General features: G+C 36.0%; 1 protein-coding gene across 1 annotated transcript in view; it reads left to right on the forward strand.

The window, feature by feature from the left end:
* Positions 1-23,456, forward strand: part of LOC121981423 (sodium/hydrogen exchanger 6-like) — a 54,843-nt gene that overhangs the window by 26,706 nt on the left and 4,681 nt on the right. The window contains exons 6-10 of the mRNA XM_042533937.1: positions 56-167; positions 6,432-6,494; positions 6,612-6,631; positions 6,715-6,800; positions 12,628-12,656. Coding sequence (XP_042389871.1) covers positions 56-167; positions 6,432-6,494; positions 6,612-6,631; positions 6,715-6,800; positions 12,628-12,656 — 310 coding nt within the window. The remainder of the gene's footprint in view (positions 1-55; positions 168-6,431; positions 6,495-6,611; positions 6,632-6,714; positions 6,801-12,627; positions 12,657-23,456) is intronic.

The raw sequence follows: 23,456 nt of genomic DNA on the forward strand, positions 1-23,456 counted from the left end.
TCTGATGTATGTATTCCCTCATAAACCCTGTATAACTCATTCCCTGTAACTGCAGGTACCTTGGTGGTGTAGCATATTTAATGTATCAACTGCCACTGGTTGAATGTCTAATGTTTGGTGCTCTAATATCAGCAACAGATCCTGTCACAGTATTATCTATATTTCAGGTGTCTTATAATTTTGTACTGCTCATTTTGATAGGTTTTCATTTTCCTAGAAAAAAGAGATATAGAAACCCTATATGCTTATTTTGTTGAGATAATGAAACGACAGAAAGCTCAATTAATTAATAATCGTTGTCAAATATTTAAACCAAACATGCTTTCACATATACTTTAGTTTATAATGCTCTGAATCAATTGGTCTCTTTTCAGAGCTGATCCTACATTTCAGGTGTCTTATAATTTTATACTGCTAATTTTGATAGTTTTTCATTTTTCTAGAAAGAAGAGGTATAAAAAATCCTATGTTTATTTTGTTGAGATAGTGAAATGATAGAACACTCAATTAATTAATAATTGGTGTCAAATAAGTAGACCAAACATGCTTCAATATATTTTGCTCCAATATATACTTTTATTTTATAGTGCTCAAAATTAATTGGTCTCTATTCAGATCTGATCCTATGTTAGCAACAGATCCTGTCACAGTGCTATACATATTTCAGGTGTCTGGTAATTTTATACTGCTCATTTTGATAGGTTTTCATTTTCCTAGAAAGAATAGGTATAAAAATCCTATGTTCATTTTGTTGAGATAGTGAAATAATAGAAAGCTCAATTAATTATTTATCGGTGTCAAGTAACTAAACCAAATATGCTTCATATATACTTTAGTTTTTAGTGCTCAAAATCAATTGATTTCTATTCAAATCTGATCCTACATTTGCCTGCAAATCTATCATACATATAATTTAGTAGAAATCTGTAAAATGTCCTCATTCACATGATATTCATTTGAAATTTACTTAAATTTGTCTGGTAATAGCAAAAATGGATGAATCCAACAGCTGATATCTTTGTTTAAAATCTCGTACCGTGCTATGGAACATAGTTGAAATGTATTATTTTGGTAAATTACTAAAACTGAATACTAATTGGTTGATTATGTTGACACTTACCATGCCTTGGCATGATATAAAATGTATAATGTTGTTTTATTTTTTGTAGCTTGTTTCTCAATTATGATTATCTAATTTCTGTAAGTAGTATTTATATAAGTAACTAAGACAGTGGAATAATATTTTAGGAGTAAAAAATTATATTAATTCATCTCCACACATGTTAGACACACATTAAAATAAAAATAATAAAATCGTTTTTATTTCAATTACTAATTGAGATAATCTAATTAAAAAAGAGTAGAAAATCAAGTGAAAGACCATAAAAGGATAAAATTCATCTAAACTTATCTTGACATACTTCAATGCATGTTAACATGCATCAACTATTATCACAACACACATGGTGATGAGATGACACCATTCCAACTAGGGACCCAAACTTCAACATGAAATGCCTTATTCAGTTGTTCTCTCTTGTTTTTCTTTTTCTACAACTCCTTCCCTCCACCACTAATTTGCCTCACTCATGGTATCAAAATTGTATAGTTCCAATCAAACCCTTTGGTTTCCTATTCTGTTGATTGCTCGAGCCCTAGCATGCTATATCTGTTACTGACAACAAAGGATTCGAGACTTCAGAAACAACCTAGGAGGGAGCCAGCCAGCAATTGTGCTATTAATTTTGAAAAATTGTTCAAGATTCATGATTAGTTTATATATCATGGTTATTTATGATTATGCAATATTTATTTCTAATGAGTTGCAGAATACTTGCAAATTTTCTAGTTCAGCACATAGCCAAGTTTGAACTACAAAGGACGTGATCTCATCCTAAAGGCTGAGGGGTCACCTGATGTTAGAGACGGGTAGAATTGGTTTGCACAGGATGGAGGGGTAGCCTAGGTATATGATTTCTTTAGACGGCCTATTCCTAGGATGTCATGGGCCCGAATGGTGTAGAAGACTTATCTACAGCCGAGTCATGTAATCACTTTCCATACGCTAGCACTGCAGAGGCTTCCCATCAGAGATAGATAGGATTACGAGGAGGACTGACAATATACTTTTTGTAATTAGGTGAGACATAGGAGCATCTGCTCTTCTAATGCCCCCTATTGCAGAGCTATGCCGGAGGATCTGAGGCTGTCTCCACATGCATCCGGAGATGTCCACATATCGCCGGACGCTTAAGAGTTTTTAGCCATCAGTATCGAGGTAGTAGGACCTTGACAAAGGCCCATCACTTGGCCTTGACATCAATTATACACTATGTATGGAGGGCACGAAATCGTAGTTTTTTTTAGAGGGACGATTAGATGTAGAAACAATATATAGGAGTGTGCAACTTCATGTATATAAGTCTTTAGGCGTCGACTCAAATTTGACACGAATAACCTCTAAAGCCTCATTTTGTACATTTTGACACATGTCAGATTTGAGTTGCACGGAATTTGACACATTTTGTACATTTTGATTCATTCTGCCTTGCGACTCAGCTCCCTCCCTACTAGAATTAAGTCTCGCATCCTAGCCCTTCATCTCAGCCCTCTATAAACCTCCTGGACTTCATCCTAAAGAATCTTAAAATGCAGCAACATTCCCTGCAGTTTTCTAGCAACAATACTCGACAAGAACAACAAGATTTAAAAGAAAAAAAAACTTCAAAAACCTCAAGAAACCACATTAAAATCTAACAACAAGACATGCTTCTACTTATTTTCATGAAAGATTTCAGTAAGCACAAATACTATAAATCGAATGAGGAAAAGAAGAGTTTAGGATGTGCCTTTGTGTTAACAACACTCAAAACCAAATACTGGCACGAAATATCGTAGCGCACGATCGAGGAACGACTTTCCTTCTCTTTTCTCCTCTCGATCCACGATTCTCTTCCTTTTTTTTCCCCTTGATTCGTGCAGCCAAGTCTTGGCCGTCGTCCACTCTCCCCGATCCCAGGTTTGTCTCTCGCCCTTTTTAAGACTTCGGATTTGGGTATTTATGTGTAGGGATTAATTTGACCCACTAATCTATATTAAACTTAGTTATTTAGGCCCAATTTAAGTATAATAAAAAGAAAATTCAAAATTTAGGTGTACTTTACAAAGAGGTCCCCTATTTTACTGAAATTTGATTTTTAGGGTAAAATAACTATTGGTTTGAAATAAATCGGATTTTGAATGCTATACCAAGCCTCCCTTAGCTTTCGGCTGACACATATTGCCCAAGATAAGGGGGGAGGGGTGCTTGGACGTCCACATGAATGATTGACAGATACTAGATACTATAGATATGATCGATGATGCCCTACGGAATTGGAAGGATGGATAGCCAGAAGCACTTGACCCCCTAAAACATTGAAGTGATGAGGTGAGCCTTGTTGGCATAAGTCACGGTCTTCTTCGAGCAATCATTGATATGACGGATCAAAGAGTAAGTTAGAATCAGATAGTCGAAGACGCGCTGCAGCTTATAGAATCTCGAGATATATGAATGACATGACACCCTCCTAAAAACCTATAATGGAAAGGAGTTGATTGTGTGTCGAATCATCCATTCCGGCCAGAAAAATATTTGACTTCAGTTTGTTAACCTGAAGTCCTATCGCCTTCCTGTAGACAAATGGTCATCGTGCCAATTGGTGTTGTATCGCCACAGTTGAAGAGGAGAAGGTCGTCATCATAGGCTAGGTGAGCTAATCTGAGGTGGGCACACTGCTGTAGCGGCCTCCTGAAGACCTCTATGCAGATACCAAATAGGTAGGGGGACAATAGGTCCCTTTGCCTCAGACCCCTGGCTCTTGTGAATTTAACAATTTCTCTTATGCCTTCATTAACTTTTCTTGGCTTGTCAAATAATTAAATATATTCATTCACTAGGGAGACCGATCATATTTTTTTGGAGGCTATTCTGCTGGAATGGAGATAATGATTCTTACTTTTTCTCCGTTGTTCTATCTCTTTTTTGAGATACTTTCAATTAGCTTTCTAAATATTGAAGAATCTTTTTCTCAAAATTGTAAAATTATAAGGTTTAGAATCTTCCAAAAACAACAGTAGCATGTTCAAATGAGAAGCACTGAGTGTTAACCTTTATAGGCAAATTTTTTTATGGACATGATATTACATATATCTATTACTAGACTAGCATAGTCTCGAAATGCAAGTTCAATGCTTGGATTATCCATGTAACTAGCTCCAAATATTCAGGATTGTGTGGTTAGTTGTTGGGTGTATTGAAATCCTTAGGGCTGTAATCAAGTAAGTTGAGTTGAGGTTGGTTGTACTCAAGCTTGTTATTGGAAAAATAGACAAGCTAGAACCATACTTAATATGAATCAAATTAAAGTTTTTTGTACCAATCTTTTGTTCAACTTTGTTTTTATAAATGTAGTAATTGAGCTTATATTTTCTTAATCTCATATTATGCCGAGTTGAAACATATCATTCCAATGGTTTGAAATCTTATACTATATCGGACGGCATGGCCGAAACATATCATTTCATTAAATTACTGAAACTTGATATACTTGACACAAATAGTGTCTCTTGTGCCATTGTGTCAATCGTATTGATGAGTGTTATGTCATGTGGACACTTGACACCTCTTACCTTGGTACAACATAGGTGACTCAAATCTAGGAAGAACTTGCTGGATTCATGGGCGGTTAGCCTAGATCGAGTGGATAAAGAGTTTAAGGGTATCTGACTTAAATTAAAGAGATGCTTGGAGTACCTAAAGGCAAGTGTTCAGAATTAAGGAAGGGCTTGGTCAACTCAAAAGCAAGTGGTGTGAATTTAGAAGGTGCTTGATTAACTTGAAGGTTTGCGACCCAAATCAAGGTAATTGGTGAACCAAGCCCTAATCAAGGCATGTCGATTGAGGAGATGCTTGACCAAGGAGTTAAAAATTCGAAGATTACAAATCTTATATTATGATTACGATGTTACAATCTCGAATTTGTGTTTGAGCATATAAATTACATTGATGTGTAATTGCCTAGATAGTGGGTAGACTACATAGAATTTGGTTCTTAAAATGTTGCGACTTTGAGAGGTACCCAAGGTGTGGTTGTTGACTAGCTCAAGCTTGAATCTTACAATGCACTTTTGACGAGCTTGTGAAGTAAGGGAGATGCCTAGATGTGCTTGTCGACCGAGTTTCATTTGATTGAAGCAAGTCATTTGGCTAGAACATAATAAGCTCTTGTAGGGCTTTGTGCCCCTTATGAATTTTATTGTAACATCTACTATTCTTATGCTCATCTATAATAAGTTCCTAAAGGAATCCAAGAACTTAACTAAGGTTGAACACTTCAACATGTGACACTCTTGGTAATTGATCTTTTTCCTAGGTTTCATTTTCATTCTTAGGAAGAGGCTCAATTGAGTTTTTTTTTGAGTGAAATCCGATTTAGCTTGCAAAATCTCAGCGGTTGAGCAAGGTGTCACCCTTGGAGTTTTTATCCTCGGATTTGTAGAGGCTTACCCCATTGCCTCCTTTAAAGGGGAAGTATATTGCATTTGTGGGGTGATGCACCAGAGTGGCATAGGCTGTAGAACAGGAGTGAGGTCTTTGAACAACACTATACACTTGTGTTAGCGTGTGCATGTTTGAGATTTATTTCTGTTACTTATTTGAATGCTATAGATTACACAGGTGCACCTTAGTACTATTGAATTTCTGCATCTTGTGGAAGGTTTTGACTAGATTTTGGGATCGTCTACTAATCTTCTCTAGTCGGTCCATCAATGTGACTAGACATATATTATATTCTTTATATATTTAAGTAAAAAGAAGGGGAGTCTTGGTACAATAGCAAAATTGTTGTCATCATGTGACAGGTTCAAGTTGCGGAAATAACCTCTTGCAAAATACAATGTAAGGCTGCGTACAATAGATCCAATGTTGTCCGACTCTTGCATGGGACCCTGTATTGGTGGAAGCTTTGTGCACCGGGCTGCCTTTTATATATTTAAGTAAATAGGCTAAGGATTGTAAATGAGCCTTCTACAAGTGTGTAAATAATATTGTTCATGAACTTCTGAGTTTTGTTTCTGAATGTTAACAAGTTGAGCTTATAAACTTTCAAGTTTGTTTTCCTTATTTTTTTGATCTTAAAAAATATTTTCAAGCTCACACACACACACAAAGCTTTCTTCATGAATATTTGATTCATTGGCAATACCAGAAATTCTAGTAAAAAGTCATCAATGAGAACAAAGAAAGACATGTATTGTTCAAAATGAATTGTTCCTTTTAGCCATTATCCATAAATATCTCAAGAAAAAGATATCAATCTTTAAAATGCAGTGTCTTGTGTAAACCTTTTCTATTTGTTAGTTATTTGACCTTTCTTTTTGCTGCACAGGAGCTTGGTACAGATGTCAACCTATATGCTTTGGTCTTTGGTGAATCTGTCCTTAATGATGCAGTATGCATATATTGCCTCATCAAAAAGCTAAACTATTTTCTAATACAGGATAGATGTATATGCTAACTAGCGTTTTGTTGGTTGCCTTTTTTGCCTTATGCTGTGGTAATTCTGAAGATGGCCATCTCATTATACAGGTTTGCATTTAAATGTTATGACTACTTGCACCCTCTTCTGCAGAGTACAAACACTAACTTTAATTTGATTGCATTAATTCCAGGACTATGAGTAGCAAGTCCTCAGGGCAGAATTTAATTTTGGTCATTCTGAAGTTTCTGGAGACTTTTTTTGGTTCTATGTCTTCAGGTCAGAATTCAAAAATTTTCAGTTATTATAGAAATAGTTGTGTATAACTAATTTCATTTTGATTTTTGAATATGTTGTGTTGTTTTTCTTGCACCAAAGAAGGCATCTTCTGCACATTATCTTTCTTTTTTTAGCATCTAATTACCTTGCATTTGTTGGCTAATTTTCATGATTGTTCATTGAGATTGTACTTTCTTGAATTAGGCAATCCGTATTTTGTTTGCTACAATGATATTTTGTTATGGTTAGGAAGATATTATAAGTCACAAGTATTTTATCACAAATACACTAGTTCACTGTTATTTGTGTATGTTGGTATTTTCTTCATAGGGAAGCAGACATCTTACATGCATTATTATTAATATTGGTTTAGCATTTGACAATCTTACAATTTGCTTGTTGATTGTTGTATTTATTGATTGAGATTGCACCTTGAGCCATATCTTTATTTTGTTTACTACAAGGATGTTTAATTTAAGAAAATATTCTTTCACAAGTATCTTGGCACAAGCATCCCTATCAATATGCCAAAGCATTCCTCCATAATTTTGCCTCTTGTTACTTCTCTCCTAACATTTTTGATTATTATCAAGTTACTCTTCCTCTTTATGTTTTGTTTCGTTCTTTGGGTGAAAGAAACAATAGGAAAGGAAATATGACAGAAAAAGTAATTCCCTTGGAAAGAAAGTTGTGTTTGTAAAAAAGTTAATCTTCCTTGCTTTCAAAGCTATGCTGAAAGATTCACTTCGACCATGCTTTTGACTGTTTTTGCTCATCTCCTTTTAACATTCTTTATTGTCACTAACAAGTTCCTCATCCTATTTATCCTTTGTTTCTTTCTTTGTATCAAGAAACAAAAGAAGAAAGAAAAATGTGAGAAAAAAATTCCTTTCAAAGGAATTACTTGGGCTGGAAAAAAGTGGAAGAAAGATTCACTCTACCTTGAATGCTATCTGTCCAAATTAAACTCAGAACCTATCTGTTGCCACTCTTCATTGTCTGATCCTCTATTGGAAATAAAATGTATGAAGATTTATTTTTTTTACTAAACCTTACACTTTTCCTTCCCCTCTAGCAAACACATCCTCTTCCTTTTATTTTCTATCCTTAGTACTTGTTTTCTCTTGTCCTCTATCTCTCTGAAGAAACACAAAGAAGAGCGTATAATTTTTTTCCCTTGTTTTTTTGCCAGAAGGAAGCACGAATAAGAAAATGCTCTTTTTTCCCTCTTCGCTTGCTCTTTTTTCCTCTTCATTTTCTTTTCTCTTGTTTTCTCTAACTTTTCAACAACATACAACCATAGATTCCATTTATTCCCTAGGATGGAAAAAAAAAATGAATGGATGTAAATAAAGGTATAATCCTTGCTTTATTCATAAGATTGACAATAGTTCTTGCCGCTAGCTTCATTGTTGAGAAGGCAAACATTTAATTACCTTTTATCAATGATGCCATTAATGATAACTAACAAGAGCAACAATGCAAGGAGTGAGAAAGCAAAAGAAGAAAAATGTGGATGAATGGGAATGTGGCTCCGTTTACACTAACGGATGGAAATGTGGATGAATGGAAAAGTAGAAAAATGAGTGAATGTAAATAAAAGAAGTCACTTAGAGTGAATGGGGCCTTAATGATCCATCTCACTCCATATTCATTAGTAACATTTATATCTAGGTAGTAGGGGGCTACTTTCTACCCAAGTTTCTGATAAGCAATACTTTCTACCCAAGTATTAACAAGATAATATACTTGATCCACTCGAGGGATTCTAATTTCATAGTCTCATCACTAAGTGTCTTTTGATTGTGATCATTAGTGCATGCGTATCCTTCACAGGTTTGATGATCTGAGGCAATAACTTTTTATGTTTCTGATAAGTTTATTGTAAGTTATTGATAGTGTTAACAATTCATATTAGTACGTGATTTTATTAGTTATGTTTATGTATTTGATTTCTACTTGATTTGTAACTATTCACCCAATTTGGGGACCCAATAGGCACCCATTTAGTTAAATTGGTCGGTATGAGATATTTTATGTGGGTATTTGGCAGGTATGTATTAAGGTAAATCTCAAGTACCTGACTAGTGCCAACCATGTGCCACTCTGGAAGCTACATGGACATCCATTAGTAGGACCGACCTTGACGCTAGAGGGGGTTTGAATAGCGTTACGAATTTTAAAAATGAGCAGATAGTAAATAAAATAGTTGAATCAATCAGAGTTAGCACACCAAAAATAAAATTTACTTAGATTGATTCAATCAAGATAAGGTAATAAGCATGCAATAGATTTAGCTACCAGTTAAATATGCAAGCAGTTAATTAACCAAACTAGAAGTAGACACACGCCTTAATAATAATAGTATTCTAAATTATGCTTGAGGCGACCACCTAGGTGATGCTTAGGCAGGAGGTGAACCTCACCCGTCCTGCTTTTGTTGGAGGCGGCCTTTTAAGGAGGGGTCAAACACTTAGGTTAAAAGAAAAACCGTTCATTGCTTTGATTTTAAAAAACTCACCTCCTTCCCCTTCCACCTCGAACCGCCCACCACCACTGTTGCTTGATGCCGTCATTAGGTAAGGCTTTCAAAAATCTAATTTTAATTTCAAAGTTTCTGCTTCCTCGCGCGACGGATGCCTCGCCATAACTATTGTGCATCGTGACAGACTCCTCGCCGGACCGATTACTCAGGCACTGACGCTTCGCCCAAGCCCAATGACGTGCCTGGATGCGTCACCCCGAGCCCGATGAGTTGTTTGAACGCGTCACCTAGGATCGGCAAGGAAGGTTCGGCAAAGCGTCCGTCGTGCGAGCCTTTGAAGGAATAGAAAGTTAGAAATCAAAATTAGTTTTTTAAACTTATGCTTTAATCGAATATTTTATATTATTAATTTTAATCAACTCATAGCTATGATTCGAATAATTTAAATAGTCTTAATTAAAGCCTAATAAAATCCTAATATATATATATATATATATATATATATATATATATATATAAAAGGTGGAGATTCATGAGGCGGAGATTAAATTTTTATTTTTAATTAATATATTTTATAGTAAATTTTTGTTTTAACTTAGATGGATTTATGAGGCGGAGATTCCTTTTCATGCAAGTGACAATCAAAGTTTTAGACAATTTGTAGAGGCGGTTGATCGATTCGGTTTGGGTTACAAACCTCCAAGTCAATATCTTTAAAGAGGCACTTTTGAATCAAGAAGTTGAGAGAACCAAATTATCTTTAAAAAAACACAAAGAAAAATGAATGAAAAATGGATGTTCAATTATGACCGATGTACCGATAGATTGCAAGAGGAGACGCATTATGAATTTGTATTAATTGCAACCTATGTATTCATTCTTTAGTTCTATTGAAGAATTCATGGAAGCACACACTAAGGCTTACATCTTTGAGTCTATGGAAAATTACATCGATGAAATTGGCTCTCAACTTGTGGTTCAAGTAGTGAAGGACAATGCGACAAATAATATGGCGACCCCAGTTATTGAAGGTTACATGACCTCAAATTTTTTGGACTTGACTCATACAATCAACCTCATGCTTGAAGCAATTGGAAAGTTATTCAAGTTTAGTGGAATACTTGAAAAAGCAAATGCTCTAACAATGTTCATCTATGCACATCATAGAACTTTGACTATTATGAGGAAATATGCCAAGATGAGGGATATTGTGAGACCTGGGGTGACTAGATTTGTTATTTCATTTTTGACATTGGAAAGTCTCAAAGGCAAGAATGATCAATTGAGACTTATGTTTACATCTGAGGAATAGAGTAACACAAAATTAAGGAGTAGTGTGAAGGGGAAAGTGGCGAAGGTGACGGTAACGAGTATCTCTTTTTGGAATGATGTTTCTTTGGCTTTGAATGTTTTCACTCTTTAAGTGAAAGTTTTACGTCTTGTTGACTATGACAAAAAGCCCTTTGGCCTTTTTATAGGGTGCACTTAAACAAGCCAAGGAAAGACCAGTAAGATTTTTTAAAAAAAGGAAATGTCATCCGTGTTTTGAAGATTATTAATAAGAAGTCTAAGGGAGACTTGTTAATTCTTTGCATTATGTTGCTTGTTGAATCCGATTTTTCACTTCAAAGATCCAAGTATATAAAATGACACCAATGTTATGAATGAGTTCTTGAATTGAATTTTTCCCACCGACAAGGACAAACAATCTACCATTTTTAATAATGAATTGCTGAAGTATAAGAGTAAATCCGAAAACTTTGGAAGAAAAATGATGGTCATGACATATGAGAAGGTGGATGTATGCCATGACTTTGATTGGATACATCTCTTTCCTTTATTTCTATTCACTAACATAGATGCCTCTTTTACTTATTTTGGATTTTTTTTGCATTTTTTATTTTTTTTAAGTTGGATGGTGGTCCAATTATGGTGGTGACGCTCTAAACTAAAAAAAATGATAAGGCCCATGATCTTTTGGGTTGCTAATGCCTAACAAGGAATCACATAACTTTAAATATATCACAGGTTGGATGATGGTTAGGTTCTTGATGCCTAACAAAAGATTATATTCTTTTAGGGATATTACAAGGTCTGTGATAGTTAGGGCCATTGCCTAAGTAGGGATCACACTTTGAGATATCTGTGTAATGTGGGGTTATGATATTTACTAATAGATAAATTGTGACCAAACTAATACTCATCCCTTGATTAGCCCAAGGGGAGTTTTTAGGCACACTACTGTAATTGTAATTGTTCCTCTAAGACATTAAATTATTGGGATTTATGTTTTGTATGATGCTTTTAAATTTCCTATGATTTTTTGTTCATTTACTATTTTATACTTAGTATCATAGTTTAAAATTTTGTTCCATGCTGATAACATAGACTAAATACGTTATTTCCACCAACCGACTATAGTGTAGAACTCTCAAAAATCACAAAAAGCTATACGTGATAGATAACACAAGGCTTCACAAGATAATGGCGATCAATGCAAACTTCATGTGAGGCTTCTGCAATGATGGAGATGTGGTGTGAGAACTCCCCTAGAATTCTGTGATATTTGTAACAAATGGGAATGTGATGCGATAAGAACTAGGTGATGTGATCAGTCAATATTGCTTCTTTTCTTTCTTCTCCAATCTTCTTCCTCTTCTACACCACTCCTATGTCTTCCTCCTCCCCTATTCCTTCTTTCTCCTTATTGGTGCCTTCGACACCATGTGTCAACATTGTTGGCATGGCACCATCAATCTCATTTCAACTAGAATGTGATATCAAACTTTACTTTGCATTCATGAGAGATAGCTTATTTGATCCTTTCATATATTCATTGTGTCATCATAATTTTGTTGCTCATGATGATGAATGAGAACATGTTGCTACATTGTGTAGCATCAGCTTGATATGATTCAATTACCGAGAAAGTGTTATTTGTAAGGAGAAGCTCACTCATGGTTTGAAATCTCGTATTGTGTTGGGTGGTTTAGCACCCCTTAGAATAATTAGGCGATCTACTGAGTTTGATCGAGAGTATTAGAATAATCAGGTTCTAATTAATTGGTTTAATTCTTTGTTAGGTGCATTGAGTTTAAGGTGTGTGTTGAGTCCTGTAAATACCATATAATAGTTCTCTCACAACTTTATATACAATATTATTCCCCCAATCTATAAGGATACTATTACATAATCATTCTATGATATGGTTTTAATTTTCCCTTGCCATTATGCAAGTGCATTATTTATTGGCATTTTTCTTAGTACAGTTTTTCTCTTAATTCCTTCATGCTCAACCTTTAAAAGCTATAGACTCTTCTGACTAACTTAACATTTCTGCAGGGGTTGGAGTGGGTTTCATCTCTGCTCTTATATCCTTTTGATCAGCTTGCCATCTGGATTCATTAAAGATTTTGGTTATCTTTCTTTATGATACTAAATTTTTGTTTTTTTCATTTTTGATTTTTAAGCAAAGTATTGCAAACCTTCTTGTGTTTCAGCATTATGCTTTGTTATCGACAGTTGCATATGTTTGTTCTCTAATTCTAATTACTTACCTAAAAGAATTAGGGTATTATTTGCTTTTGCCAGAAGTCTACTACAGATTTGCAGAATAATAGATCGCAACAAATTTGGAGTTAGTTTAAATATTTTTTTACCAATTCAAATTTTTAGTTCATTTGGTTGAAATATATTTAGGTGGAATCTAGACTTTCTCATGTTTGGCCTATATTTAATTTTGTACTTCCCTGTTTGTCCAGTTTACTTGTATTAGTTTGATACTGTAACAGGGTAGGTTAGGGCTATTTCTGTAGGGAGTTTCTTCTTTCTATTTGTACTAAAACTTATAATTAGGTCCCCAGTATTATGTGACGCTTCATTTTTAAGACTCTATACTCAGTGCTCTACCTTAAGTTGCTACAAATATATAAAGAAATATAATTTGTTATAGATATACTCAATTCTTGAATTCCTTGGGGATTTGGCTATCAAATCTACTAGTTGATTGTTTGATGGTGTGACATATGGAACATTGAATTAGATGCTGTCATGACAACTTGATCGTTGTAGTACATATGGTGTGTTTCTAGAGCCATATCCATATACTCCGTTGAACTTACTTAATAGTTGGGTAGACCATTTCTCTAAGTGGGGGAAAAACCCAATATGAAATACAACTGAGAAGTAGACCGAAGATTTCATGTGGAAAAATATAATACATGATTTAGTATCCCTAGTGTTGGTGACAGACAATACAACCAAATTCAGCAGCTTTAAAACAGGAATTACTGCTATGAGCCTATGAATATGAAATTAAGTTGAAATTCACCTTAGTTGCTTATCCCTAGATTAATAGACGGACTGATGTCACCAATCAAATCTTGCTTAAGGACCTGAAGAAAAGGGTGGAGGACTTTGGTAGTAGTTGGATATGAGAGGTATCCAGGGTAATGTGGTTCTACCAACCTCGAATTCCTCCATTGGGAGTCCGTCTTCATTCTGGTGTTCAAATTGGAAATGGCATACCAACTCAGGTGAGAACATTGGGATATAGGATTGCCAATTTCATGCAAGAGTAGGTGAATTAGATTTTGAGAGTGAATCTGGATCTAGTATAGTCAATCTAAAACCACACATGGAGATGCATAATATAGTACAAATTGGTAGTAACCTAGCCTAAAACCAAGGAATCAAAAAGAGAAGGCTAAAGATGGGGAGGGGAAGCTAAGGCAAGCAATCCAATGGATCAAGCGAAGGTGACACCAAGCTAGGAAGGTCCCCACAAGATAGCCAAAAAGGTAAAACCAGGAGCATACAACGTTACCACAATGGAGGGAACAAAGATCCTTAGTGTCGGTGCAATCATGCCCTAAGTGGTCAGCCTCGATCTTGAGTTTTGGTATTTGTGCAAAGGGTTTAAGTTAGGTCTTGTATGTTGTTGTATTTGATATGTGTGTTTAAGATATGTAGGGACTTAGCAGGATACACATGGAGCTTAAAGAGCTCATGATTTGACAATGTCAAGTGTTGATGATGACTTGGCTCGGCAAAGCAACACACTCAATATCTTGAAGGTCCGTTGGAAATTGGAGAAGGTTGCATGAGGTAACTAAGGGATCGCAAGACAAGAAACATTAAGGTGGTATGGAGTAGCTCGTGGAGCATGACATGACGCAGTTAAGTTGGCAACTCAATGGATCGAGGCCTATTGGAAGGAGAAGGATGGAATGAACATTTGGGAGACTAGGATGAACATCTTGGTTGAACGTTGATGACAGTCGGAAGGTGCATTACATAAGTGCAGTGTGAAGGATGATACGTGAAATGAGTCGAGAGTTTGGTGCATCTGAGTGACGAGTAAGTTGAAGAGAGATGACACTGGTGGCGAAGTTAAACTACTGATGGTATGCTCTAGTATGTGAGCTATGAGAGTTGAGAGATTTGTAGTCTTGGAAGAGGGTAGTCTTTAACCTAGGCTAGACTTGATCATTAGGATGATTGAAGTCGGAATTCTAGTCAAATGGAGCCAAGTCCAGCTGTTTAGTGAGCGAGTTGACTTAGGATGATCAGAGTTTTAATCTTTAACCTAGGCAATGCTAGGACTGAATGTGATGGATCAGCTAGAGGAGGATGAATGGTGATTGTACCTACAATTGAATTCTAATCCTATCTTTGCTACAAGCTTAGCAAGGTCATATAAGCTTAGCGCTCTGGAATAAAAATAAATATAAAGAAACTTGCATACTAACAGGTATCCTACTTTTTCTACAAGCTTAGCAAGGTCACATAAGGTTAGCATAGTGGAATAAAAATAGACAAAGAAATTTTCATACCAATCTGTAATAAGGAGGTTTAACGTTGTTCAGAATCCTTATTCCTATTCTACAACTTATGACTCATTGGTGAGCCACTTTCGAAAAGCCCACTATCTTTCTCCTTCACGATTAACCTCCGGAAGTGGAGAAACCTCTCGCAACGTACAAGTATATAATGAAATTAAAAGGCTAAGGATTACAAGATGAGGCCTAATAGGATCTAATAAATCACTATTTCACCAACCATGAACTGTCCACCTTACTCCCCTATATAACCTTCATCGCTCTTCAACCTTCACTTGTTCAACTTTTCTATCACAGATCAATTGACTAGATCCACACATTAGTCCATTGGTTCATCTGATTGTTTGAGCTTGAGCCTAGTAATGACTATCTAAGTTGATTAAATTTCAACATTAGTTGATTGGGCCATTGTATTACTTAGGCCATCCAAATGCTATGGCACAAAATTACTTATCAACGACTCATTTTGGCTTAATTGATGCAACATCACTCGATTTTAGTTCTTCATTAATCGACCAACCACTAATCATTATTCAACTATCCAATTGATTATCCACAATTAGAAATATTTTTGTTCATTGGCTGATCACCTTGAGTCAACTCAATAGTCGTCTCAACTCTCCAATTGATTGGACTTGGTTCCAGTCGATTAGAATCGGACTATGATTATCCTAATAATCAAGTTTCACCTAAGTTGAGTTTACCCTCTCCCAGGGGTGCAGTCCCTCAACTCTTACAATTCATAATAAAAGCTTACGTTTTGTACCTTGACTTTGCCACCATGGCCATCTCGCATTAAGCTTTTGGCTTGCTCCATGTGCCATCCTTCACACTTTGCCTATGTATTTTGCCTCCACCAGTGCCATTAGTGTTGTGTCTCAATGCTTCTCATCCTGTGGTTCATTGTATGCCCCATACTATCCTTCTCTTTTCTTTATGGACTTCAAGCCATCAGAGTGCTAACTTGGTGACGCTAAGTCATGCTTCACAAGCTGCTCCAACACCACCTCAGTGCTTTTCATCTTGTGGTCTTTTGTTTGCCTTATTCAAGATTCTCGGATGTCCATAAATCTCTAAGCCACTTAATGTGTCAGTTTGGCTGCACCAAATCATCATCAACATGACTTGACATAACTCGACTATGTCAAGTCATTAGCTCTCGAAGCTTCATGTGTGTCCTGCAAATCCCTACACAACTCAAACACATATCAAATACAACATGCAACACCTAATTTAAACCGTTTGCACAAATATTAAAATTTAAGGTCGAACTCAAGCACTTAGGGCATGATTGCTAATAAGAGAAATTCAATTATCAAAGTCGAAGTTCCAGTCAATTAGAGATAAGCCCAATTGATTGTGAGTTGACTGATAAAGAATTCTAGTCAGTGGATGGAATAGCAAAGTTGGAAGGAGCTCTTAATCAAATAAAGTTGCGCTGAGGTTATAGTGGCTTAATTGACTAATAGTGAAATCTAAGGTAGATTTGGACTGAAGTGATCAAGGAACCAAGTGATTGATGGTGAATCTAGTTGACTGATCAATGATAGATCATTGAATAATAAGTGAAGATTGAAGATGTTGAAGGCTATATAAAAGTTGGCAAGGTGGATTTTTGAAGGTTTACAAAATATAGATTGGTGAGTTCATATTGAGCCTTTCCATTGTATTCTTTTAAGCCATCCTCTCCTCTTTGATCTTCATTGTAGCTCATGTTGTATGTTGTAAGAGGTTTCTTCACCTTCAGAGATTATCGGAGTAAAATAGTGAGCTTTCCGGAAGTGACTCACTAACGAGTCATAGACCATGGATTAGAACCGAGGATTCCAAATCATGTTACATCTTTGTGTTAGGATTATGATATGCAATTGTCACATGGTTTTATTTTCGCTGCACTAATTCTTGTGTGACCTTTCTTACCTTGTAGCAAGAGTAGTATTAGTTTTTATTTGCAGGAACAATCACTATTCACCCCCGTAAATATTCCAGCCATCCATACACACTGGTCTCATCACCTAGAACATGGAACATCACGAACACCTCAAATTTTTTTAAAAATCCTTTAAAGTTCAATACAATTTCTCTCTTTTTCGAATTGCTACATTTTCACACCAACTGATATCAGAATATTGTGGGTGCTGAGACTTGAATTCTAAAATTTTTCTAAAATTTTACTATTGTCAAAGGGTTCTAATGTTGGTCCAAGGTGATCGTAGTACTGACTAAATCACCACGGTTGAGCTTGCCTGAGCTTAGGGGCACTCAACACCTTTGTCCTCAACTAGTGCTTGTGCTTGACTAATACGAGAAGGAGCACCACAAAAAATTCTGTCCAACACAAATCAAAGATTATCCCAAAAAGGCATCATTAAAAGAAATGATGTAAGAGCTCGAGTGTATATCTTTGAAGATTCTTTGAAACATCTTTGACCCTCTCATATCTCCTGGAGAGAAGGGCTTTTGTCGTAGTGTTGTGTACACAGCATAGGTGACCTTGAAGGCATCCTTAGTTACCTTTTAGACACCATAAAACAATTAGATTCGTTATACTTGGAAAGTCATCATTCCCAATGAGAATCCCAACTCAACTTCTACTACCTAAATATACACAATATCCATCTTATGTTGATGTAACACTTCTTGCTTCAACATGTTCCTCTTGGTGTTGACATATTAACTCCTACTTTTCCATGTTTCACCTAGTTTGATATTGACTACACATCAACCTTGTCAATGGTTAAGTTTAGTTTGTTTGGTTACTTTAAGCAGGGTTCATTCCATTGAGCTACCTTGCTTTTCAAGTAGCTCGCTTTGGATAAATCAACGTAAGACTCCTTTAGATCCTTATATTAAGCCTCTAACTCCTTAACCTTGTTGAAGGTGCTGGCTGATAAAACTGCTATATCTTGAACTTTGTTCTAGAGGAAAAATGTTGGTGAATGCTCGTTATAGAGTTTGCACACCTTAAAAGCAATATTGACAAAGATAGGATATGATATTTGTGTTAGCGAGTTTTGCTTTTCTCTAGGGCTTATATTTGTGTTACCTCTATGAGGTGGGAACTTATCTATAAGGTCTCCTATCAAGCTAAGGTATCCAATTTTGTATTTCTCCATTAAGTCTGAGTCTCCTTGATTGCGTTTGCTCTAGATGAATTTCCTTCAAGTGACCTAGGACCTATCATTGTAAAGGATGGTCCTTCTAAATGTGGTCACTTTTGTGAGTGAACTGCAATCTATTTCTTTCAACCCTTAACTTTGTTTGATCTTTGCATTCCTTAGAGGTTACAGCTGTTGCTAGTTCAGCCCTAATGGTAGTCTTTGATTATTGACTTGTTACTTCTAGTTGTGCTCTCCACATATTGGCCAGTAGTCCTTCTAGGTTACTCTTGTAGGATCAATATGACAGCTAAAGGTGGGCACATAGCTGATCAGAAATTAAATAATCTTAAACTCAAGAATAAGCTTAGTTACATGTACTTGCACATTAAAAACAAATAATGCAACAATAAAGAATAAAAACAGCTAACACAGTTTGTCTAATGTAGTTCAAAACTCCCAAAGTCCTACTCCATGACCTATATGACTTGTAAGGTAAGTCACCCCTTCGATCCCACTATTATTTCTCCTTCTAATACGGAGAGAAACTCTTCCAAAACACTTCTTACAATTAAAATACAGTAAATCATAGCTTGTGTAAAAGAATGGAGCTTTAAGGTAAAGAACTTTAGCCCAAAGAAAAACAATATTACAAATTAACTAAGACAGCAATAGAATATAGGACACTTTCCGCTTGCCTTGACAAGCTCTCTCACCCCTTTATTTATAACGTTCAAGTTGCCTTCAAACCAGCTTCAATTTACTCTTCTACGAGATTCCAGTTAACTCATCCTTTTACTAAGTTGGTTGATTTTGTGATTGCGTAAGATTCTGCCTAAAAATGAATACTTTAGTCAATTCAAACTTTTTCTAATTGATTAAATAAGCCAACTGACAACTACTGCCTTCTTTAGTTGACTTAACTTCGGATTTCTATTAGGGAGTTAGTCGATTACCTAATTAATAAGAAGAACATCTATAGTTGACTCAATATATCCCCAGTTGGCTCTATGTCTTGGTCAATTCCTTGGCTAAGTTTACCTAAAATCCTTGTTGACTCTCACAACTCACTTATCGTTGATTCTCATAACTCACTTGAGTTTAATATGTCTAGAGGCCTCATCTTTGTGTTTTCCTTGTTTGTCTAAGAGGCTTTGTCTTCATGACTACTTTGTTGTTAAGAAGCCTACGATCACTCTTGACCTACTTGGACTTCTCCAACTACCAAGTATATATTCAATCACTTTTAACCAAATTGGGCTTAATCTTCTGCTAAGATCTTTTTGGACTTCTCTTATGTTACTTGTTGAATATTTCTTTTGTAACACTTGTTAAACTTTGCCTCTACCGACAACTGTTGAACTTTTCTAATTGCCAAGTATCTAATCGAACTTAAACTTCTTCTGTTCATTGCACATATAGTACCTTCAAGTATCCTGGATCCACACACTTGACAAACTCACAACTACATAAAAAACACTTTGGTTGAACTTGACCATTTGGGGGCATGATTGCACCAATAAATCTAATGCATTTTGGTTGAAGGGCTTCTCCTTCAAGTTTTTGAAGTTTCGTCCCTCCTAATGGAAGACATTGGAGTTTGGGGGCTTGGAATTCTAGTAGAGGGGAGTTGCAGACCTCTTGCAAGCGAGAACTTCCTTTGGTTTGAATTGTTTTTATATAAATATTCAAGGATTATCCACACCTGTAATTCTTAAAAGAGGAGAATCAACCACATCGGCTAAAGAAATTAAAAAGAAAAAGAACTTGTGGAACACGGGATGAGATAGAACCCTAAAGGCTCCTAAAGGCCTATAGCCTTGAGACATGCCTTAATAAGAGTTGGAAGAAACAGAGATGTGGAAACCTTGTCAAAAAGATGTCCGACAGGCTATGGTGCCTTCTTAGATAAATTGAGTGCCACATTGTTGACAATGATAGGGAAGGATCACTAAGATAATATAGGCTAATTGGGTCAAAGATGAAGAAGAATCTTCAAATCCACCTCTTGACGAAAGGTCTCCAAGACATTTCCACCCAACCTTAGGGAATCATTTAATAACCATTTTGAGTGACAATCCTATGCCTTGATAATACAAGTTCTCTATGGGAGTTAAAGTTTGATTTATTAACACCAGGAATTAGTGGGGAGAATTTTAGCTAACCATTAATTCCCACTCGTTAAGAAGGTGAAATATGAAGATAAGAAATGGAAGGGGAAGCTCAACCTTGAAATACTAAGAAAAACAAGCAGATTTGGCTCTTAGGAAGATAAAAAGCCCGGTATTTTGGTCAAAGCATGGAAATTGAAGGAGAAGGAATATAGTAGTCCCTTTAGAGATATACCACATAGATCATGGTGGAAGGTTTAGTATAGGCCTTCTCCCACTTTGCCTAAGTTTAGTGGTTTTATCAAATTCTCGCTACCTATCATTACTGATGGGGATGACCTCTTTGTGACCTCTATTGAATTTAAGAGAATAGGAAAATACGGAGAAGAGTTAATCTAACCTATTGGGTTAAAAGTGGGATGACCTTGAGTTGAAAATTTTGGATGGAAGGAGTTCTTACCAAAGTAAAGAGAGAAGAAGACAAAAACAATATAACACCTGTAGTCTAAATAGAGGATTCCCTCAAATGGCCCAACAAAACATAAATGAGAAGGGAGGGAAGATTTATGCTCTGTTTATTTTAAAGTGCAGATGAGGAATGGAAAGGGATCCACGGTGGAAAACTATCCTATGGAGGAGGGAAGGGAAAGGGAAAGGAAAACAGATAATATGAAAGAAACAACAGAGGGGGAGGGAAAAGAATGAGACTGTCTCATACAGAGCGATAATGCTAAAGAACACGACGATGATGCCGGTGGTGTAATCGGTAGGAAGCTTGATGGAGGCGCTGAAGAAGTAGGAGGCGAAGAATAAATGCTCAGAAGGTAGGATTTTAAAGAAGCAAGAGAGAAGAGGTAAGGAGAGGAGAGGTATCAAACCTGTTCTCACGTTGAGGGAGATGTGAACTCTCTTCCTGTTGCGGAACAAGATGAGGCCGTTGTCGCCTAATAGTTACGTGTAACCTTCCTCGAAAGAGAGGACTAGGAGGCTCTGCAGAGCTGCGGCGAAGGGAAGAGCAACATGGGAGAGCAACAGGGAAGAGCAGGAGGTGAGGAGAAGAGCAGGAGGCAAAGAAGAAAGAGGCCAAACAAGATAAAGCAGGAGGTGACGGGAAGAACAGGAGAAGAAGAAAAAGGCCAAGCAGGGAAGAGCAGAGGCGACGGGAAGAGCAGGAGATGAAGAAGAAAGAGGCCAAATAGGGAAGAGCATGAGGTGAAGAAGAAGAGGCCAAACAGGGGAGAGCAGGAGGCGAAGAGAAGAGCAGGAGAGCAGGACGCTACGGGAAGAGCAGGAGTCGAAGAAGAAAGAGGCCAAACAGGGAAGAGCAAGAGGTGAAGAAGAAAGAAGCCAAACAGGGGAGAGTACGAGGTGACGGGGAGAGCAAGAGGCTAAGAGAAGAGCAGGAGAGTAGGAGGCGACGAGAAGAGTAGGAGGCAAAGAAGAATGAGGCCAAACGAAGGCAAAACCTGTCTTGCCGCTTGCTTCCATCCATTTGCTTCTGCCCGATTTCGAGGGGGCTAAAAGTAAAGGAAAAAAATTACTGATGGATTGGAAATCTGTCTGTCCATTATTTTTTTACATGTAAATAAGAGAAAAGATCTCAATTTTTGTGTAATATGTTCTTTTCTTCATCCACGCTTTCAAGTAAACTGACCATTAGAATCATGAGAAGGTAAAAGACGTCTAGTATGGGGATCTCACATTCATTGCATAGAGCAAGGTAATTAGGATCAAGACTACCTATTAATAGGTTTAGATAATTGATCAGAGAGTTATAATATTTCAGAACTATATTTGACATTTATACAACAACAATAATCAAATTTTATCCCACTGGATGGGGTCCGTTATATTTAACATTTATAATTTATCAAAATATTATAAATATAATATTACATTTCAAACATTACCATTTGTCCATTTTAATAAACTGAAGTATAATTAAAAATAAGTTTCATTTTATATAGCAAGTAGTAATTTTTATAAGATAAATGATTATGATTGTATAAGACGGACAATAATAATAGTTAAAAAGGATTCTTTTAACGAATAGTTTAAAAAATATCTCGTATAACAGAAGACTTAATCAAATAATATGACTTTTAAAAGAATTAGTTATGTAGCAAATGGCAACTTTTAAAATGTTTGATTTAATACAAATATATTTTAATTACTTAAGGTTATTAGGACTGAGAATCTACATATAAGAATGGTAAGTATAGGATCAGAATGAGATTGTAAATCCATACAATATAAACTTCATTTAGATTCTATTTGTGATCTAGATCAGTTATAGGTCATGCTGGATGGTAAGATCGTAAGGACCTAAAGTTTGGATCATCTTGACTAGTAGGGCATAGATAATGGCTCTAGTCTTATGAAATATGTGCCTCACGGAATCAAAATTGAGCCCTTGGAGTTGCAAAGTTGTTGCCGCATTTACAACCTAAGAGAGAAAATTGTGCCTAATGCACCCAATTAGTTGCGTCAATAGGATGATGTAATACAACAGAGTAGCATTGGAAGCACTTTTCCTAAGGCTTATAAATGGAAGGATTTATTTTTGTGCTTTGTTCCTAACTCATAATATAACTATTGTTAGGAGGTAGCTTTAATATCGTCTAGGGGCTATAAAGACAAATGAGTCGAATCCTGAACTCATCCACACTTTGCCTACCTTGTCCTAGCCTTATTCACCTTAAGAAATTTGCAGACACGTTGAATGATACTTAAGCACCCTAGGCAGTTTGGGTTCACCTTGGTTGAGATCAACAACTAATTTGCCGTTTTGTTGGTTGAGCTAGAGCAACTTGTACTTCATTTATTGGTCCACATCACATCGTTTTAGTCTGTCCATAAAAGTATCCATCTTAAGTGTTTCATCAATTCTTTTCTTATTATTGAAATTTTTATGAATTCAGTGTTTGTTCTAATTCTATTAAAGTCTTTAGTTAATTAAATTTTTCTTTACAATTTAAACTTTAAATTTGATCCAATGACACTATTATATGTTAACATAATATCATCTCTAAATAACATAAGCCAAGGAGGTTTATCTTTGTTGAAGCTAGGAGGCTCTATGCTTATTTGTCTCATATGTACAAGTACGGTGATCTTTTATA

This window comes from Zingiber officinale, chromosome 5A, assembly GCF_018446385.1.
Source record: "Zingiber officinale cultivar Zhangliang chromosome 5A, Zo_v1.1, whole genome shotgun sequence".
In the NCBI taxonomy this organism is placed as follows: Eukaryota; Viridiplantae; Streptophyta; class Magnoliopsida; order Zingiberales; family Zingiberaceae; genus Zingiber; species Zingiber officinale.